Source organism: Pelmatolapia mariae, linkage group LG10_11 (genome assembly GCF_036321145.2).
Source record: "Pelmatolapia mariae isolate MD_Pm_ZW linkage group LG10_11, Pm_UMD_F_2, whole genome shotgun sequence".
In the NCBI taxonomy this organism is placed as follows: Eukaryota; Metazoa; Chordata; class Actinopteri; order Cichliformes; family Cichlidae; genus Pelmatolapia; species Pelmatolapia mariae.
In genome coordinates, this window is record NC_086236.1 from 51246142 (window position 1) to 51268264 (window position 22123).

The 22123-nt window shown below is 42.5% G+C and overlaps 1 protein-coding gene across 1 annotated transcript in view; it reads left to right on the plus strand.

The window, feature by feature from the left end:
* The window catches only part of bckdhb (branched chain keto acid dehydrogenase E1 subunit beta), a 68551-nt gene that overhangs the window by 12119 nt on the left and 34309 nt on the right, over positions 1-22123 (plus strand). The window contains exons 7-8 of the mRNA XM_063486134.1: positions 4586-4683; positions 6023-6133. Of these exons, the coding sequence (XP_063342204.1) occupies positions 4586-4683; positions 6023-6133 (209 nt within the window). The remainder of the gene's footprint in view (positions 1-4585; positions 4684-6022; positions 6134-22123) is intronic.

Consider the following 22123-nt stretch of genomic DNA (forward strand, 5'->3'; position numbering starts at 1 on the left):
GTTGTTGAAAGCTGCTGTAAAACAGCACTGCCTCGTCCACATGTTGGTAATTTGATTTCCAAGAATTAAGACAGATGAATTTTTAGAGATTTTTAAAGACTTAACTTGTACTGACAGACCTTAAGAAAATGTTTTGTTTGTTTTTTTTAAAGTGTTTTCTGCTTTGACAGGAATCAGATCAAATTATAAAAAAAGTATGCTCCTTTCTTCTTCTGAGCAGTTCATACTGTAACAAAGGGCATTAGTAAAAATGGCTGTCGCAACACAGATAAGGCATTTTAATAGCTTCCATTCTATTTGATTTAGGTTTGCTTACACAGCCTGACAAGTACTTCTTCAAAAATGTAAGTCCGTGAGGCGGCAACGCAGACCACAACAGTTGTGATTGGTCCATATGGTAGCAATCGCACATACACAATTTGGACAAGGATTTCCTACACGATTTTAAAATGGAATATTTATTGGACTGTCATTTTATTTAGCTTCGTTATTAGGCTAACACAATGGCCAATATTATTTATTTATATTTCTTTCGTTTCTCTGTGTATAAACTCAATCAGTTCTAAAGTTTTCTCTCATAATATTCTCTCATAAAACTTCAGTGTGATCTGCTGAGCTCAGTCATTACTGTTTAGAGTATACAAAGCATCTCAGCAGAGTGGTGTAGAACCACCGATACCAACTAGTGCAGAACCAGCCTGCCGAAGAGTCCAGCTGGGGCCACTTGATGGCTTTGTTAAGTGCGGCGGTGGGAGAGATTGAATGGCTCACTGGTTGTCTAAAGGGTTTGTTTCATTCGACGTGCAGACCAGAATTATTGTTAGTCTCACAGCCTTCTTAATGACAAAGACATCACCCACAGTTGCCATACCACACTGAAGTAAGGAGTCATGTCTTTGAGTTACGACAGCAGTGTTTCTTTGTAATGAGCATAAACCGAGTGAATGTGGAAAAACTGAAACATACTGTTGAAACTGCACTCTTTCTCTTCAAGGAAAAAAAAGGGGTAAGTTAGTTAATAGATCTTCAATAACATGTGACTTATTTCAACAATGTGCTTGTTTGGGCAGTTTTATTGGCCTTGTGCTAGAGCTGATTGTTGTCTGTGAGCGTCAGCTGTGGTGGCATGTCAAATTTTCATAAATTAGGATTTACTGTTACTAGTTTAAGTTGTGTTTAAAAGTATACATACATTTTCTTTAAGGCTGTAAAGCAGTGCAGTATTTTATTACAAAGTCAGTGGCCTATTATGACCATGAGTTAAATTATCAGTCTGTCTATTTGTAACTGCTTATCCAGTTCAGGGTCATGGGGGGAGCTGGAGCTCATCCCAGCTATTACAGAGAATAAAGCAGGATACACCCTGGACAGGTTGCTAGTCCATCACAGAGTTAACACAGACTGAAAGACAACAACTAACACGTTTATTCAAACATACAGACAATTTAAAATCATCAGTTAATCTAAGGAGAACAAATGATAAGAACTTACAACATGATTATGCCCTTAAAGTAAAATACAGAATTGTGGTGGCCTTGAAATCTTTTGCCCTAGTAAACTCTGTTTCTTAATTTATGTTTATCCTTGCTTTTATTAGAAATGCACAAAACAAAATGTATAAAAGCAGATTCAAGCTTACTTTCATCATTATTGATGGCTTTAATACCTCAGAGCTATAGCTACTCACTGACAAATGACTGATAAGGGATATAAGAGTGTAATACATGTGTCATGTTTCAGATTTATGTAGTTAATAAAATCAGTATCATCAATAACTGTAGCCAGGAAGAAGGCAGGTGTTTTTGTTTGCATTATTTCTCTGTTGATGCTGTCTGCCTCTTGTGGGATTGATGAAATAGTAGATCAGTGAGATAGTGTATGGAAAAAGAGAGATATTGCTGAGCCTTCCGCAGATCGTTTTTACAAGAGCGATTTATTTATTTATGTGCCCATGAGTAATTTTGCTAATAATGTTGGTTGAAGCTAAGAGAAGCGCTGTTTTAACGGCACCCTCTTCCAGCTGCGAGCAAATGGACCCTCCTCAGACTGTGCCCAAATGAAGCGATTCATTTACTCAAACTCATAACAGAAAGAAAGAAAGACAGTAGCCTATGTTCAGACCCCCCCCCCCCCCCACACACACACACACACACCCCACACACACACACAAAAAAAAAAAACCCATTTTGTTTAAATAAAAAAACCCACAATGGGTGGGGAGGAAAACAAAGATAAACTGGCTTCTTTTTTCCACTATAACCATGTTTAAAGGCTGTTCCAGTGTTTATCTGTCTTATACACTCGACCAAACAACAAATACAAAATTAAACAAAAAGTAAGTTAAAAATCAAAATGTCTCTTCCAGCCAACATTTAAAAAAATCTCAGACATAAAGTTAAGTCTTTGTGCGATTTGGCGCATCTCAAAAAATTAATTAAGTAATTAATTAATAATCCAAAAAGTAGCTATGTTAATACTGAAGCAAACAAGAAAAGAAGGTAAAATATTCCCTACAAACAAAACGTATAAATTCTAAATGCGCAAATCAGTCCGTGCATGATCACATTGCTCTGCCCATCAAGAAGTCTGCGCCTGCGCGAATATATCGCCTATCATTGGTTATTGGACTGACCATTGTTGGTTGGAAAATTTTTACACATCGCCCGACCTTAGAAGACAATAAATAAATGTTGTTGCGTCTCTGGATGACCTTCTTTAAAACTACAGCAAAGGCCGATGTTTGATGATGCACTCGCTGCTATATTGCAACATATTCTACTTGAGAAAGTCCAAATATGGTAGCTTTTACAAGGATATGACAAGATAACGGTCAAATCAAAACAAATCTTACGCCATGTAAGAGGCACTTAAAAATCAGCTGTACCATCATTGCATGCACAATAGTTTTAGCTAATAGTTTTCTACCCCTTTTCTGTCCTGAATGCAGGACATTGCTGCTGTCAAAGTGATCTTACTCAGACGTGGGTGGCCTTTACTTTAATATTACTTACAGCTGTTTTCAGACATGCCTAGGCCATTACACATGAAGCCATAGTGCATGTGGGTATTTGGAATTCATCGTGCAGGAGTGTAGACAGTGTATCAAGCTGCATATAGCAAATCAGACCTTTTTTTTACATTCACATTGAGATGCCTGGTTATTACATCCCAGAGTTGGGGTTAAACACATGCAGGAAAAACTCTGGGGTGTTGCACTAGGAGTGACCTAGTAAGGCCGCCGTTGTGACTGGCACATCAAATCGCCTCCTGTTACATTGTGACAAATCCATTGTCTGCGTCACACTGAGGGGTTCTTTAGCGGTAGCGTACGCAGGGTTATTTTCATTTCCTACAGGAGCAGAGCAAACCAGCTTCTCGTGCCACATGCCTCTAATGATCTCTGCTCGATTATGAAGTCATGTTTTTTGATTGCTGGGGTCTCTCATTTTTCGCGTACAAGAGGACAAAAACCACTCATTTGCCCCATTGAGGTTATACTGGTTTGCAAGGACCTAAGATTCCACTTGTTAAACCGTAACCCAGTTTTCATAATTCAGGTTTAACTTTCTGAAAAAGGCTATTTTTCCACTCAATTGGCCAATTTTCTGTCTCGTCTGGAAGCCTAAACAGGAGAGTCGCACATAATTCATCAAAGTCGTTGGGATGGGCAGCCTTTCTTTCCTTTAACGGCTTCTCGTAGGCTCTAAAGGATCATGGAAGCCGTTCAAGGTTTCCAGAAAGGTCTCAAACTCAGCATCTCCTTAGAGCACAATTACTCCGCCTAATTGCAATTTTAACTTTTTGTGTTGCCTTTGAGGAACGCTTTTTAGTAGTTCACGTTCTCCAAGATCCACTCACACTTTAAGATCCTGTACGCTGTGCAAACTTTGGAGCCAAAACCAAGATGGTGAATGAGATTCAAAGACAGTAAATGCTACATTTAGAGGTTAAATGTTTGCATCTGTGCAGTATAAATACTGCTAATAAGCCGCTTGTTTGAAAGTGATGGCAGTTCTGAGTTTATGATAAGTTTTTGCGTTATAATAAATTCCATGACTGTGCTAATGTTTTCCAAGACTTTAATAGCTTTTATTCAAACCATATACTTACATGCACTTTGTCTTGGACTTGAGTTCAAAGAGGGCCTGGCTGCGAGGCTCCCCATTTTGGGCTGATATTCCGTTTATGTGGCCCCTTTTCTGATTGATACCCCATCCCAATGTGTTGTTGTCAAGATTAATCAGAGTTACAAGCCCATAGCTGGCAGAGGATCTCATTAGATCATGCATTAGATTGTGCTGATAAAAGCACACTGGCTGTGGTGAGAGATGAGGTTCTGGAAAAAGCCTGAAGAAGCATTTGAAGTGAGCCAGATAAAATGTTCAAGAGCAGGGATCTTTTTTTGTTTTGTTTTGTTTTTGAAGGTCTGTTATTTGATCAGTTTGTCATCTGGTCTGTCATTTAGAGGCACGTTTAGTTCGAGTATTTTAGCTAAAAATCTCAGACTTCATAGTGAAATGATGAATGAATGTTTTTTTTGTTGCTCATTTTACATGTTTATGTTTTGTTTTTTGTTTTTTCTCAGTGGAGCAGGTTCCCGAGGACCCTTACACCATCCCGCTCTCACAGGCTGAGATCCTACAGGAAGGAAGTGATGTCACTCTGGTTGCCTGGGGAACGCAGGTAGGCAATCACACTCATCATTGACACACTCTCAGCAGGTTACCCGTGCAGTTTCAGTGTTATAGTCTATCTTTGACTCATTTTCCATGGCCACAGGAATATAGGAGGGTCCAAGTTTAATTTTCACTAAATGACATTTAAACCCAGGGAGGGTAGCAATGGATTAACTCTAAGTTTCTCCCTAGCCCCCCTTGTGTCCCAGCAAGGTCTCTCAGCAGGCAGCCTGAGAGACCATATCTGCCCAGACATCTCCACGACATCAAGGCTGTTGATGACTCTCTATTAACACTACATGTCTGCTGCACACTTTCCATTGTGGCCTTTTTCTTTTCAAATGTGAGATTTTATGTTCCTCAGCTTGATATAAAGATGCCTGTAACTCACCAGGAGTCATCCCTGACTTCGATTGTACCCAGCCACTTTAACAGGCTTATCCAGGGCATCATGTACCTGCAAGCGTGGCAGGGGGAGGGTCGGACAGTGCTGAAGGAAACTGTCTAACTATTAATACTGAAGGGTGGATAGGGAGGAAAGAGGATCTAGTAGAGGAAAACATGATTCTCCTTTCTCTAAACAGCATCCTTTACCACCCTCATTCATCCGTCTCGCTTATTTAAATGATAATAAGCAAACAATGTAACTTTTTATTCTTCAGAATTGCAGAATTGCATTATTGAGTATTATGCTTGTTTATAAGTTTGAAGTTGTGTTTTTGTTTTTATCTTTTCAAACTGGCACATCTGCTGACAACTATTGTAGTTGCGATCATTCAGATTTATCACAGCAATTCTTGTTTGGAAGCTTCGAAAAAAAAGATGGCTGCCAGTAAACACAGACTCAGTGAACCCGGACACTACAGCGATGAATTGATGAGGCAGGACGATTTCTACGCCTGTTTTTCTTTTTCTTGTGACTTTTCTCATTCAGCTTTCTTTTTGTTAGTCTGTTCTGAATCGGATGCAATATTTGTTTAGCTGAAAGTAAAATAAAAGGCAATTCTTAAATTATTGTCATTATTATGAAATTGCATTTTTACCACCTGTAAACCAGCACAGTAGCGCTTACAAAGATGTGAATATGAATGTTAAGTTACAAACTATTAGTCAAGCGCTGGCTTTTAGTTGGGATGTGTCAAAAGAGCAGTAAACAAGTTCCTAAACATTCCGTATTGTGGTGGGAAAGGAACAAGCTTTTGTTTTTCCATTCAGAAACCAACAGTGTTTCAGCATCTGGAGATAATATAAAAATATGCCTTTTTATTGTCACATTATTTTAAGTGTAAGACTTAGTGTTAGCAAATTTAAGGCAGACTGAAAACTCTTTTTCATTTCCTGTTTAGATTCATGTGTTGAAGGAGGTGGCGTCCATGGCTCAAGAAAAACTGGGAGTATCCTGCGAGGTCATTGATCTACAGACCATCCTACCCTGGGATATTGAAACCGTTTGCAAGGTAACAGAGATGCATGCACACTGCACAAACAGAGCAAACTGAAAAAAAGTACCACAAACATTTATTTTGGTTCCACTTGTTTTTTTTAAGTAAGTGAATAAATGGATTATATATAATAGTGGAGCAATAGATGTAAAACACAGTCCACAGTCCTGCATAAAGGATGCCAGTTAAATGAAAGCTGTAATGTTTAAAGTTGTTGAATAACAGGAAATAATCAGATTTGGAGAATCATATCGTTTGAGTTTCAGACTGAATACTTTGACATTTGTTATTCATTTAGATGGTCATTTGCCATAAATACTGCTGGTCAGTGGAACCTTCTTCCTACTGGATCTTTGTTTATTGTGGTACAAAGTTGGGCAACGTTCATCTGGGCAGTGTGGTTCTCTTTGGTTCCTGATAAACAGGATCCCTTCTACCGCTGGAAAGACGCGACTGCTAGTTTATGTTGCCTCAGCCTTACACAGGCTATGGCACTCGCTAAAATAAAATATTTAATTTGGGAGAGCTTTGAGAAGGGAGCTTTCTTTCCAGTGGGTATTCCATCCTTATTTACTTTGAAATACAGGAAGGAGCATGACACAAGACAGTTTGGAGAATTGTGGCCTAGAAAGATTCTTTCCTGCTCACCAAGGGCAAAGCGCCTGTAGACTAAACCACCAGGAGACCAGCTGGAGAGGGTCTGATGTTATGAAGAGACAAAAAGGCGTGTCTGTCAAGTCAAACCTTAAGGAGCCTTGCAGTGAGACACGACTCATAATCATGCATCCTCTTGACATTCGGATTGCTGCCTTTTGCAATGGTCCTTGAATACATCACAAACCGTCTTTGTTTGTCACCAGCTGTTTAATTTCGCATGTTTATTATCCAAGTTTCATGCTCCTCTGCTGAAAGATACACCTTCATCAGCAAGCACCAGGTTGCGCCTGCTGCCAAGCATATCTTATAACCAGCATTTAAAAGGCAGGAAGAAACTGTGGTAGGAGGGTAGTAATTTAATAGGGAGTCAATTTGAACTGATGGCAGAGACTGCAGCGTTGTGTTGGCACGGAAATACTCGGAGTGAGCCGCAGTCAGTTACAGTTTGTTCAAGGGGGCTTCTCAAGTCCATGCAATCTTTCTTTCATTTTTCTTTTTTTTTCCTTTTTTTTGTTGTAATTTGTGCCCCATTAAAACAACTGCCATGAAATTGAATAGTGTGTTTATGTGCTGCTTAACAGGCCTGATGCCAAGCCTGCCACCTCGAGCTTGTCAACAACATCTCTGCTTGTCATTTCCTCCAACCCAATATTCCTTAAACATCTGTCAAACCCATAAACCAATTTCCCCAAACACACACACTCGCATACAATCAAACACACACACACACACAGGGCCTGTTCCTTCTTTCATATTTGGCAGTAAAGTCACTGTTGCATTACACTAATCACTCTAGGGATACCAGTCTCTTTTTCAAGCCTCTTCTGCTGGATGAGCAGTGAAACAGCCTTTTAATCAGGCTATTATCAAATTTCAGTGAAGGCACAGAATTAATTTCAGTGCAAATCACGATTATTATCACCCAGACTAATGCACAGGAATATGCATTAACGGCTTTTATTTTATCTTTTAATTAATCAGAAACAAGCAAGCAAATAGCCAGATGTACATTATTCACAACGAAAACAAATGGAAGTAGCTTACGCAACACCACACAATAATCACAAATAAAAGGTGGCAGATGCAATGCTGCGGAGACATCCAAATGCTACGGCTTGTTCATTTCAAGCATAAAAGGAGCCAAAGGCACAATGCTGAGATGACCTTTGGTTGTCCAGAGGTAGACATATCTGCCATTATTTTTGTTTGGAATGGGAGACGTGTTAACAGATAGGTTTTAGCATTTAAATTAAAGCTGTGTTTGTCTGCCTTTTGTGCATATATTTAAAATACGTTACATTTCATTGAACTGGCTAGAGATGAAACAATTAGCCGACTCATTAGTGCGCTAACGGAACAAATGATCTTTTGATATTACAAAAGATTACTTAGCTTTATTTTAAGGCCTTTAGCTTTCAAGTAACTTTTAAAGGCAAAGTATCTTTAGTGTTAAAATTAAGCTAAAGTTACTTTCAGCATCTGCTTTACCACAAGGGGTCACCACAGCTGGTAGTTCTGCATGTTTGATTTGGCAGATTTACACTGGATGTCCTTCCTGATACCAACCTCAGAGGGAATTTGGATGCAAACCAGTGACTTTTTTACTCACCAAGCGAATGTGTAAAAGAGCTTATGTGGAAAATAATTAGCATTATATACAGAATAAATGAAATCTTCAGCTTTCTTAAAACTATGTTTTATGGAAAATCAACTAACTTCAGCAGTCTTGAGACAATACTACAAAGCCGAGTGACACTATAGATAGAAATCTTCAAAGTTTCATACACTTTGTTGCTTATTTATGTTATAAAATGCACAAAAAGAAACACACCCCATAGTTAAAAGCTTTCACTTTTGTGGCAGTGACAGCAAGCAGTAGTACAGTGCCCTGAGTGTCCTCAGTAACCCCTCACAAGTGGTGCCCTAAAAACTGGGCGCTGCACAGCTGCTCTGGGCTGGCAGGAGTTTAAATGCCTGAGAATCAGCAGAGCTGCAATCCACACAACCATCTAAGTTTCGTCACACTGCAACCCACCCATGCAGAACTAGTCTAAGTATAATATCTATAAACGGCTCTTTGATGCTGAATCTTTGATCAGTCCATTTGTTGTTGACTCCAAAATTTTTTAAGAAAGTCACATTGGTTAAAAACCTTTTTTGTCTATGTGAGTTTAAATCCCAGAAATGCACTATATGGACAAAAGTAGTGGGCCTATATATTACACCTACAGTAGCTACTTAGCCATGGAAACATGCCCTATGAAGCTGCTGGTGCACAGTTTCTGTGCTGATGTTAATACTGAGGAGGTTTGAAACTGTGTAGTTATTGAGTCGGTAGAGCATCGAAGACATTTGTGCACTGTACAACCCTGCTGTGGTTCCTAAATGCTTCCACTTTGCAGTAATATAACTTGCAGTCAATCGTGAAATATCCTGGAGGAAAGAAATTTGACCAACTGACAGCATTATGCTGTTGCTGTTACAGCACTATGCTCAAATTCAATGACAATTTTAGAATGTCCCTTTCTTTCATTAGTAGGTATAAAGGCAGACTCCATGGATAGGTGCTTGGTTTTATACATATGTGAGTGAATGAAACTGATAACACCTGAATGAAAATATTAAGAGGTGTCAGTAACTTTGCCCATGCAGTATATGTAGTTTAAAATGGACAAAAGCATCACTGATGGTAAGAGGATATAAACTTGAAACAGTCTCCTCCTGACTTAGCTTGGCTGGCCATCAGTGACCCAGGTGGGAGGCCTTCGACTGACCTCCCCTGCACCCTCTCAATAAAAGCATAAAAAAACTGATTGAGCCACACACCAGACAGCACTCCTATAAGAACTGTATTGTCTGCGTAGCTTTTTTGGAAAAAGGTGAGTTACACAAAAGTAATACAAAAAAAGATACCCCCACAATAATTTGCACTCCATAAAGGACATCATTTGGGCTGAGTAGCTATCATATATGCTACCTATTAGAGGTTTCTCTCCCTAATTAAGTAGAGTTGTAAGTTGAAAAAGTAATATATACGACATACGTTAAATAGTAAAGCATGGAGAACAGTGTGTTCTGTATATGATATGCAACAAGGCTTTTAGTTGTTATTTCTTACGAGATAGCAACACATTTGAGAAACCCCCACGGGTAAACCACACTAACAAAACATGACTCTAAAAGATAAACTCTACTGCACAAGGGATGTATTAAAATATATTTTTATCGTTTCATTGACTGAGGCACTGTGAGATGGAACCATTTTCGGTTCAGTAAATAAACAGTTAAGAATCGTTGGAGCCTTTTGAAACGGGTGTTCTCTTCTGATAAATAGATTTTCAGGACAAGTTGTGTTCTTCAGTTTAGAGAGGAAGTAGCCAAGACATTGTTAATTCAAAAGATTGTACACCTGGTGTCCAGCTTTTCCGGCAGCCTCGCGTCTCCGTAAAGCCGGCCCTTTTGTGCTGCTTATTAACTGGACGTGAGAAGCGGCGAGTGTGCAGGCAGTGAGATAGGCTGCAGACACACATCCAGCTGTTGGCAGCCAATTAAAATTTCTCATGTCCGATGAGTCACATTTCCCCCCTGTATCCTTTGAGTGGAGGATTTGTACGTGTGTGCGTGCATGTGCAGTCTGTGGTTAGCTGGTTTATATATAGCCCGTGAGTCGTTTTTTGAGTGTGCACGTATATAGTGAAGCACGATGTGTCTCCAAAGTAGAAATTTTTAAAGCTAAGAGAAGCATGCCTTTTTCTTCCCGAGGGATCTGTTGAGGTAGCCACCAGCTACACTCAGATCTAAATATATTCACGCCTCTTGTTGACAAAAGGAATCATGGGTAGAAATTGCTATGAAAATACAGAAAAAGTGAGTGTATTTAATTTTGTCCCAGTGTCTCAAGCGTTCCAGTAAATGTAATAGTCGTTCTTTAAGGGATAAACAAAATGGCTGGTTTATGTCTGCCAGACCCACGACTCAGATGATACTCTGTGGAAAGTCTTCCTGCCGTGCTTGGGCAGCGCACGTGTAGAGTTGTGTAAAGATGCTACATAAGAGCTTGCTGATTCCTCGCTAAGTGGACCGCTTTACTCCCTACTGATTAACAGCTTTTCTTGTTGAGCTGATGAGCATTTTGCCAACATTTTCATCTGTTCTTACACGGGCCTACATTTGTTTGACTTGGCCACTCGGGAGGCTTACAAAATATCTCTGCTACTCCCATTATTCTTTTGGTCCGATGTTGGTGATTCAGCCTCATTCTCAGGATTTCCAGACTCCGAATCCGGCCAGTGAAGAACCGACCGAGGCCAGTTTATAATTCAGTCTTCGGTTCACACACAGGTCCTTATAGGAAGCAGCCTGTACACCCAGGATGCCCCAAGGACCTCAATAAGGGCTTTTTTTCTCTCTCTTCTGTTTTCCAGTGGCTCTTCCTTAACTTCCCAATCTTTAGGACTGCCAGAATGTAAGAGTTTTAAGACATGATTATGGCGAAAAGAATTCAGAATAGCAATAATTGATAGAGGTTCAGGAAATGCTTTGTTAAAATCATAGTTAACCTTTGATGTGAACAAATCTCGACACGGTGGATGCAGGGTGAGAGTGAAAGAAGAATTTGGGTGGGGAAAAAACAAAACAAAAAAGAAAACAGTACCAACTATATTGTCCCCAGTGAGGCAAAAAGGAAAACTGAAACACACAGTACCCAGTTTGCACAGCTAATGAAGAGCATCAAACTGCAAAGACTATCAGGCTATCCACAAACTGCAAATACATCAGTGAGGCAAGATGCTGGGGACAGTAGCACCTTTTACAGAGCGCCTAGCTTTAGCTTCAAGTTGGAAAAGCAGAGAGGAGCAAGGGCAAGTGCAGACAACGAAACGGTAATTAAAGAAAGAATTCAGTCCTTATTAGTTCACCCCCATCTCCAGTGCTGCCGTCGACATGTACCATAGCCTGAGGATAACACCAAGTAACTCTGTTACCTTGTGAGAACCCAGTCTCTCCTGGTTTGTGAGAGGAGTATCTGCAGCAACAGCCAGTCAGCCATAAAATGTGTAGACAAACTGAGGCTGCCGTGCAGTAGTTACTTATTAATAGTCTACTACTAAAATGGAAGCGAGCTATGAACTGGAAAGTGGGTCTCTAACTGTGATTGTATTGGTGCTGGGTTGTTTGCAATATTATCTATGCTATTTATTTTTTATTTTTTAAAGTTTTGTAGTTATCGGCGCAGCATGTATAACATGCCTAGATTTAGCACCAGCAAAAACACAAAATCCACTGATATTAATGTCCTGCTTTAGCCAAAATGAAGTTTCGTTTCATAGGAAAACCCCACAGAAGAGTTCTACACTTGTCATCAATAAAGCTCTTAAGTCATGTGAAAGTATGCTTCTTCTGTTTAAATGGGCTCTTGAGAAGAGCGAGCTTTCTTTCCTTTCCTCCCGATCAGTGTTTAACAGCGCTGAAAGCAAGCTGTAAATGCTAAACTTGTGCATTATGATACATAAAACTATCAGCAGACAGTCGGAGTGCTTGTTGCATTTCTTCAATCATAACTTTTACATCACTTCTTAACAAAATTAACATTTTGCAAATGGCAAACTGCAGAAATACAGTGGGCCAAAAAGCTGTCTGTGTAATATCACCTCGGGAAGAAAGTTTTTTTTATAGCCTGTGTTGTGTTGGTATCTCTTAGTTACTTGCAGAGCATAACACAATCTGTCATCTTCCTGTCTTTATCTCTTGTATGTTGTAGTGTTATTAGATTGACCCTTTGTTCTTTTTCTTTTTTCTTTTTTTTTGTCTTTTTCGCATTGTGCCAGTGAACAATTGCAGTTTGGCGGTTGCAGTTTCAGTCATTTCCACTGAGTGCTCATCATCATATGCCTCAAAGTGTTGTAGTTGAAACACTGTACTGTCTTCTCTATCCTGTTTACACGAAAAACCATACACACAGAAGAAACATGCAAAGCCAAAGACTTGATCTGTGTGACACTTCCAAAAAATACCACGCTGGTGGCGGTCCTTTAAGGGGTCTTCTCAGATGTGGGAAGAATTTATCAGGTATAAAAAATTTTTTTTTTTTTTATGCCGAGAATCCCAAACCTTTTATGATCACGGTTTGATTTTCATTGGCAACAGGTTTTTACAGCTGGTTAAAATATCAAACAACTTTGTGTGCGGCCTTGTTTATACAGCGTAGATCTGTCTGGCCGGTGAAGGAGGTCAGCATTTAGTTTTGTGATTTAGAGACCATTGAGGAAGAATTGGATGGGCTGTGGTAAAACTGTCTTACAATTGGGTCTATTTTCAATGACATGGCATTAAAGACAACAGTGAGTCGTCGTAAGCGGTGAGCAGGGTGAAAGCGCAGCCTGACTCTATGTTAGGAACTGTAGGACTACGTGACTTCAAGCGAGTGTCCCTACACCACAGTACAGCTATAAACATGTGGTCTGCAAACACAAGGGGAGGCTTAGGTTAAGTGAAGAATTTGAATCCTCTACTACAGACAACAGAGGCATATTATAATAGCTTAGCACAGCCTATTAAAGAACTTAACAGGCACTGTTCTGCATCGTGTGTTGCTCAAACCTGTCGCGGCTGTGACTTGTCAAAGCAGGTTTTATGTCAAAAGACAAGTTATTTAAAGTAATTCACATTTCCTGGCATGAAACCTTTGATAAAAGACATGCTAATTTGCTGGACTGACTGCAGTTTGTGTATATCTGGCAGCCATGCTGCCTGTGTTGCTTTTCTTTTTGGACGTGAGATAACTTGTAGGTCTCTGGCGTACCTGGTAACTGCTTTCTCCAGCTCACGATCCTCTCTATAATGTGCATAGCTTTCTCCCTTAATAGATGTCTCTTGGCCTGCTCTCCAGTTGAAGTCTCTGTGACTGTAGCGCTGCCTGGATCTCAACCCTTGTAGTGATGCAACCAGTTTGGCTGAACCTGTTAAACCCTCTCTAACACATGCAGGAGGAGTCACTTAGGGATACACAGTGCACGAATGCACCAATATCTCAGGTCTTATAAAATATGAATAACATTATGTCAGTCCCAAACAAAGGCAGAATTTACTGGATGCTTAATAGAGGAGGAAGATTTGTAGCGAGCCGTACTTGGGGAGCGATGTGCATCAGCATCTGTTCTGATTCTTGGAACTGATGCGGGTTATGATGAGTGCTCTGAGTGCGCTGGAGTCTGTTGACTCACTGTAGCAGATAAGACCTTCTTATCACATCTACGCTCAACTTGCACTCTCTCTTAATGGCTTCAGGCTGTAAATGTACGTCCTAAGGCAAAGACTGCAGGTAAACATAGTGTGTGTGTGGAAGCAGCCGGGGAGCCAGCCGGTACGCTGACATCAGTTTGTTTGCCATTCACTCAGGTGGAAAGAGATGCAAGCAAATAGAAGCCACCACCAAGCTCTGCTTGGCTTCAAGTTCAGCGTGTTGTCCCCATCTCTGCAGCTGTGGTTGCTATTGTTTTTAATACTACCTACCATAATTACAAAGGGGGAAAATGTGTCATTTGAGGTCGACTTCAGACTTCAGCCAAGCAGAACACAATTGGACCGATGGAAAATATTCAAAAATTTTGACCACACATTAAACACATGTTGCTTCAAAAAATATTTTAATGTCCGGCCATGGAAAAGTGATCACGGCTTTCTCAGATGGAAGCAGTTTTCTGATAATGAATAAAAACACGATTAAAGACATGAAACCAAAACTTTTAGAACATTTATGGTAAATAAAGGAGCGTGATGTGTGCTTCCAGTGGGGGGTGGGGGTGAGAGTCAATATCAGTGCATTGATTTTTTTCCCGCCATTCTCCTCAACCTCTTCTAAACATGTTTTGGAAAACCTGATTGAAATGCGTGAGTGCTAGAACTGTTGTGGTTAAGTGAGCTTTTGATTGAATGATTATTTTTCCTCATGGAGCAAAACCTTTAAATTGAGGCTCTCCATGTTTGAGTCAGTTGGTCTGCCACATCTGGCAGCAGCCTTTTTTAATAACTCCATGACAAACATCAAGAGTTGTTCTCCATTCACCCTGATCTCAGTTACGGAGGTAAATAAATAAATAAATGATGATGATGTCAGTTTATAAATGATTCCACATTGCCAAGCATTTATTTGAGGTCAGGTGGTCAGTTTAAAGAATGGCCTCAAGTCTGTCAGCAAAAGCTTATTCAGAACATTCATACTTGGTTTTAATTTTCCTGTTGCATGTGTTTGATTTTAAGTTGTCACTGCAGTAATGCAGATGAAACCCAACCTTAAAACATGTTCACGGCTCTCCAGTTATTCCCAGCTAAGTCTCTTCTTCTTGGTGTAGATATGGAAACAGCTCACTTCTAACAAACTGAAGAAAGTCCCCATCTAAGCCAGAGACATCTCTTTTCATTTGAAGTAATTTGACGTGGCCTTGTTCCAGCCGCACCCGCTGCCACCTACGCGCTTTGAATTTCAATGAAACTTCCAGTAGAAATGACCCATCCATGCTTAATTTTAAAATATGATCATACTTAGCTAAAGACTCATTATGATAATCATGTGAACAGACAACCGTGGATAGAAACAGTTGGCCTCCAGATACAGAGATGGAGAGCCAGGATGAGTATGTTCAGTGCGTGCGTGCGTGCGTGCGTGCGTGCGTGCGTGCGTGCGTGCGTGTGTGTGTGTGTGTACGGGTTCTTACTATCTTGGTGGGGACCAAAATCTGAAATTTACTATACTGGTGGGGACCAACAGCCCCCGCGGGGACCAAAATCCAGGTCCCCACGAGGTTGAAGGCATTTATCACACTTAAAATGTGGTTTTGGTATCAGGGTTGCAATTGGGTTATGGTTAGGTTTAGGGTAAGGGTTAGGGTTACGCATTCATTTTTGATGGTTAGGGTAAGCAGCTAGGGAAAGCATTATGTCAATGGGAAGTCCCCACGAGGATAGATGGATAGATGGATAGGAGAGCTCGACAGGGCCGTAGAAGGTCCTGAACCCATCAGCAGGACTGGTATCTGCTCCTTTGTCCAAGGAGGAACAGGGTAAGTATTGCCAGAGCTGCAAAATGACCTCCAACAGGACACTGGTGTGAATGTTTCTGACTAGAAAACAGAAACAGACATCATGATTGTGGCCTGATGCCCCAACATCCTTTTGTGGACCCTGTGCTCACCCTGCAGCCCGATTGGCATTTGACATAAAATACCAGAATTTACAGCTCCACCACTGGCAGCCTGTGCTTTTCACACAGTGCTGCCTGTGACATCGTTCAGCATGACAGGGTTGATGGTGGGTCAGTGATGGCCTGGGGAAGCATATCCATGGAGGCACACTCCCACCTCTACAGGCTATCTTGACTACCATTAGGTATCAGGATGGAATCCTTGGACCCATTTTCAGAGCCTATGCTGGTGCAATGGGTCCTCGGTTCCACCTGGTGCACAACAATGGCCAGCCTCAATTGGCAAGAGGATGTATGCAGTTCCTGGAGGATGAAGGACTTGATACCAGTGACTGTCCTTCATGCTTTCCTGACTGCTAAATACTGTAGAACACCACTGGGACATTATGTTTCAGTCCGTTCGACGCTGCTAGGTTGCACCTCAGATTGTCCAGGACCTCACTGATACTACAATCCAGATCTGGTAGAATATTCCTCAGGACACCATCCGTAGTCTCATTAGGAGGATGCTATGTAGTTTAAGTATTTTCCTTAGACTGCAGCTAAAATCTGTCTTAAGTGCACCAACAATTTTTATATGCAGGAAAAAATATAGCTGCCAGCTAATTTGAATCTTGAATATATGAGGTAAAATCACTATATCAATAATGTGTATTTAATAATGCGTGTAAATGGAGAGGCCCATTGGTTTAGTCATTAATCATATACATTAAATTAATTCATATATTATGCTACATTACATGAGATTCATGTCAATCTGGTTCTTTTAATATACCATCTTTTTTCTTTTTTCTTTTTTTAAACTTTTTTTAAAAATTGAAAACAATTGTAAGCCCCAATTTTCTGTCAGAGGAAAAAAACCTTTCAGCTGGCTGTGTATTCAGTCACTATTGTATAATCCAAGATACATTTTGACTTTAAAGAAGTTCAAATCTAGATATGTTTGGATTCACGTCTGGATCTGTTGTAGTGTCTGGGTGCCCACTTTCAGCACTCATCTCAGTGAGCAAGCAGAGCCTGCTTTTATCTGACTGTGGTCTGGAGCTGGGCCAGGGAAGGGGCAAGCAGCCTGCTGGCGATTAGCTCACAGACAAGCTGGGGCTCATGCCTCTGTTTCCCTTTCAGGCGAGGGGTTCTCTGCCAGTATCTGCTTACTGGCCCACCACAGCATCCCTAATGTCTTTGGCCCGCTGTCACACATGCACTGGAATCAATCAAACGAGAAGAAAAATGGCGCATGAAGAAAGTGGACAGAGGTTTGGGCCCCACGTTCTTATTATTGTAGCCTGTGTCTATAATTACAATGTTAACACTGAGCTCTGTAGACCCAAGCAAGCAGGACTGCTACACCAGTGTTTGGTGGTTATATCAGTGGAAAATTACTCATGCTAGTTTTTCGGTGGTGGATCCAGCTCCTTCCTCGCTTTCTCCACCGACGGTGATGCTCAAAATATTGCGTAATGCAGCGGAACAGAAGAAACCAGCACTTAACTTCATAGCAGTTGGATAATTTTATCTGGATTAGACGTGTAAATCACAAAATTTGCGATTAATTTGTGGTTTACCAGACTATTCAAGGTATAGTAATCTCCCCTGGTCGTCTCCTCCAACGTCCCCCCCCTCCACTTGCGTCTGTCTGCTACTGACCACTTTTCCAGCCTTCCTCCTGGCAGTACTGAGCATTCACATTCCACAGCTAGGCACTGGAGATTTCTCAAATTCTTCCCAGTGTCACTCACTGGAGAAATGTGGCCTCTAAATTTGGCAAATGCACATCAAGGCACATTGAAAAGTCATATACACTCACAGTCCTGAAAATTGAAAACCTTGAAAATTAGACATAGTTGTTCTGTAGCCAGTGATTACGGCAATTCAACCCCACACACCCTCCTCCAAATTGTACTGTAACAGGTTAATTGCCTTATTGTGTTGACGGCAGATGCAAATATCCAAATCGGGTATGGGAATCGGCTGCTGAAGGAAAATGATAAATGAAGTGGCCCTTTTCATTACGAAATAAGCCCTCTAAAATCAGTCTGGACTATAAATTGGACTGCCTGTTGCTTCTTTGAGCCAGGTTGTAGGCTTTCCACTGGAGAGGACAGTTCAGTTAAGTAGCTTTGGCCTGAGGTGTGGGCAGATTGAGATCATTGAGGTCAGCCTGCAGGCCGATAACAAGACCGAGCGGAAAACGCAGAACGTCTGAAGTCACAAGGACAGAAAGACATCCAAGAGGTCTGCTCAGATACAACACACACTACTAGATTGTCCTTTGCCGAGGGATTTTCCAGCTCCTTTTAAAAGTCAGCTGTAAATCATCAAGTCAGTTACATAAACCAAAACCAAAAACTAATAATAATTTGTCATTAATCTTAACTGTTTTTGTTTTGCTTTTCACATCAGCTCTATTCTAACTATTAAATATGTTCATGTTTTTCTTTTCTTTTTTACTTTTATCTTTTCAGAACTTTTATTGGCTTTGTTAACTTTTGAAGTCTTGGCAACTGTTTTTTGACTGCACGTCATGGAGTTCAGTCAGAATTATTATTTCCTCCTTCATACTGAAGCTTAGGGATGGGTATTGATAAGATTTTCACGATTCCGATTCCATTTTCGATTCTGTTTAACGATTCGATTCTTTATCGATTCTCTTATCGATTCTTATTTTTAAAAAAGGAGAACACTAAGGTCGATTAGCTTAGAACTTTGTTTTATATCTTCTCTTTGAACAAGATAGAAATTTAGGAGTAACATGGCCTTACAAACCCAACAGTGAGATCTTAAGAGATCCACAGCCTATGGCTCTTCAATGGGGTGTCACAGGGTCCCCGGGGGAAAAAAATTGTAAATGTAAAATAATAAAATAAATATTCTTCTGTAGCAATAACAAAGCATAACATAAATTATTCTGTAGCAATTACACAAGAATATCCAGTAATGTCCCTGCCTACAATTAAACACATTCACTTACCGAAAATCGGGGGCATCTGCTGTGGCAAATGGGTGCAACCCTTTGACCACAAACTTAGTCACTGCTCGGTGACATTCGTCTATCCTGGCCTGAAAGGAGACGCTACCGGTAGACTGCAGCGAGAACTGAGCCAGCCAGACTCTGTCTGTCTCTCTCATCATGGTCACCTAAATGCAGCGCACAGTAATGGCAGGTTTTGTAATAAGGCAGATCGCGCTAACATAATATGCACTGTTAGTTGATTATTTACCTGCCGCATTAACGGGAGAGGAGGTGCAAACGTTACCGCTGCTGCTGGGTTGAGATTCACGAGTCCGGAGCGGAATTAAAAACACGACATTCATTTAAGTTCATCGCGTGTTTTGTATATTCGTAGTGTTTCCTCCCTTAAATGAAATATCTAGTTTGCAAGTATTGCAAGTTGCCCCGTTGTCATCCGTTCTTGTAAAGTATAACCAAACTTTTGAGCGTTTGAGCCGCTTAGGTTCCCTGCCAGGTAAATGACGCTCCGCAACGTGGTGACGTCATTCGGTGCGACTGGAATCGATAAGGGAATCGTTTGCAAAAATGGCAAACAATTCCAAGGAATTGAAACATTGGGAACCGGTTCTCAACAAGACCTGGGTTTCGATACCTATCCCTACTGAAGCTAGAATTTTTAAAATTATTTATTTATGGGGGGCTCAACCCGGGGTAGCGGTCATGGCCAATTAGGGGCTCTGTCGGCTCTTAGGTGACGGTTTCCTCGTGGCTGCGTGCAGCGGGGCTAGGGGAGGGTCTGTGCTGACGGACGTGGGTTACTGACCTGGTAGCCTGGCTGCCCCTGGGTGGATCCGGGACGGGCGTGAGGTTCTGGGGGCGCTCCGTCTCTGGGCTGGGGCCCTGGCCGGGCCTCAGGGGTTTGGGTCCTGGTTGGTGTGTTGCCGGGGTTGTGGGCGGGTGGGTGTATGGGGGCCCAGCCCTGGCGCAGGGTGCCGCCGGTGCATCGAGCCACCTGGGGGGCTCTTCAACTGGTGGGGGAGGATGTCACATCTTGCAGGAGCTTTCCTCTCCTCAGGAGTTCTCTCTGCAGGAGGGGGAGATACAGGAGAGGTGGAGGAAGATCTCAGCCTGGGCGTCTATTGTCTTGTGTAGTCTGGAAGATGAGTGGATGATGGGGTGGGTGCAGTTTTCTCTGTGGTGGGGTCGGGTGGACTGTCCCGGGCTCTGTGGGGCCGGGCGGCGCTGCTGCACTGGGCCCCGGTCCGGATGGGCCTGGGCCCCCTTTCCCTGGCGGGTTGCGGAGTATGGGGGTGCCTACTGGGGTCAGCGGGGGAGCTGGCCCCAGGGAGGGGTCACTTGCCCCTCCCTTCCTTCCCTCCCCATCTCCAGCTGCCTCCCTCTTCCCGCTCCACCACAATCACCCACACATGCAGGGCCTTGGGGTAGGGGTGTGTCACCAGGGTGCAGAGGAGGCATCCCCCCCCCCCTCTGTCCCCTTCTGGCTGCCTGTGCCTCAATTTTATCCCACGACTTAGACATTCACATTACTCACACTCTCATTACACATACATATAGGATCTTGGGGGTGGGCACGCTACACGGAATCCAAATTACCATCAGGGTGTACACCTCACCCCTGGCGTCGTTGCCCACCTCTCAATCTTAAATACACGTAGACATTGAGGGCTAGCAGGAGGGGCTATGCGCTTACCTGCTGCTCTGGCAGGTAGCTCCATGCCCTCCTGGGTTTTAATTGCACCTTAGAACACATATACATCAACACTACATATGAGCGGGCGGAGGGAGGTTTGGAGTCTTCTCACACCCCCGTTCTCTGCGGCCTGCTGGAGCGGGGGGGCTAGGAGGAGGAGTTGGCCGTCCGACTGGGGTCTGGAATGTGGGGCCTCCCTGCTGCTGCGGAGTCGGGGCGGTCTGCTTCTTTCCACCGCAGGGAAAAGGGTAACACCACCTGGGTCTGGGTGCAGTTTCCCCCTCCAGGGGCAAGGGTACCTAGACCCGGTTCTTAGAGTACGCTTGGGGAGTGTGATTGTGTGTACAGTGTCTCTTTATGTCTGTCTCCACGTTGGTTGAGTGTGGAGTAATTGCAATTGAGAGCATGAGGGTGGGAGTGGATGTTTGTATCTGTGTGTGCCTGTATGTCTGTGTCTATATGTCAGGTTGGGTATCAGACGCCACCTCTCTGGGGACATCTCAGGTCCTCCAAGGTTTGGAGGCCTATCTCCCCCCACCACTTCCCCTGCCGGTGGCGGACGCCCCCAGACATCGGTGCGTTGGTGGTTCTTTGTGTCCGGGGGTGGGCGTCCAGATACACACCGGCTCACTCCTTGGCGGCTGCTTATCGAGGCCTGGAGCCTGGGGCTTGCTCGGGCCACTTCCGAGGTGGGGTGCCCTCGGCCTCTCGGCCCGGGGCTCGGTCACTTGGGCGCAGCCGGCTGCCGGCGGAGCTCACGGGCACGTCACTGCAACCCCCCCTGGCCTCTGCTCCGCGGCTGCTGAGTGACCCCTCATCTGGGACTCTCCTCAGCTCTTTCTGGGACAGTGGCGCGGCTGCCCCTCTGTTGGTCTTCCTTGGTCTCTTGTGTTCTGGTGGCCTCTGGATGTCTGGAGTTTTGATCTCCTCCACACCTGCTTCGTGCCCTGGAGGACGGGGCAGTGGCCCCCCACACCCTCTAGCAGATCATTACATGAAGGAACCTTTTAAAAAAATCAAGCGCGTCCATGTCCACAGGTGTACACACAGGTGATCACACACACAAACTACACCCTTTTTGGCTCCTACCTCAAAGCACACTGTGCGCTGTCAATCTTACGTGCTGCACAACAATGTTTAACATTTAATATTTACTGCCATATTCCCATATATCATTGTGATGTTGTTTATTCTATTACTCTAGTTTTCTTCTGCTTGTTTTCTTTTTTCTTTCTCAACAGGTGATCCAGGTGGTCAATATGTATTTTTTTTTTGTCTGCTTATTCTGTTGGTTTTTGTTTTTTTGCCCTTTTTCCCCGTCCATCTTCCCAGCTGTTTTTCTTTCCCTCTTTCTTTCTCCCCTTTCTTTCCCCCAGTAAAGTCTGTCCCGCATACAACAAGTAAAAATAAAATAAACAATTAAAGGTGAATCAAATAGACCATTACGGCAAGGCTGGGATGGTCCATTTGGTAAAGTAAATCCGT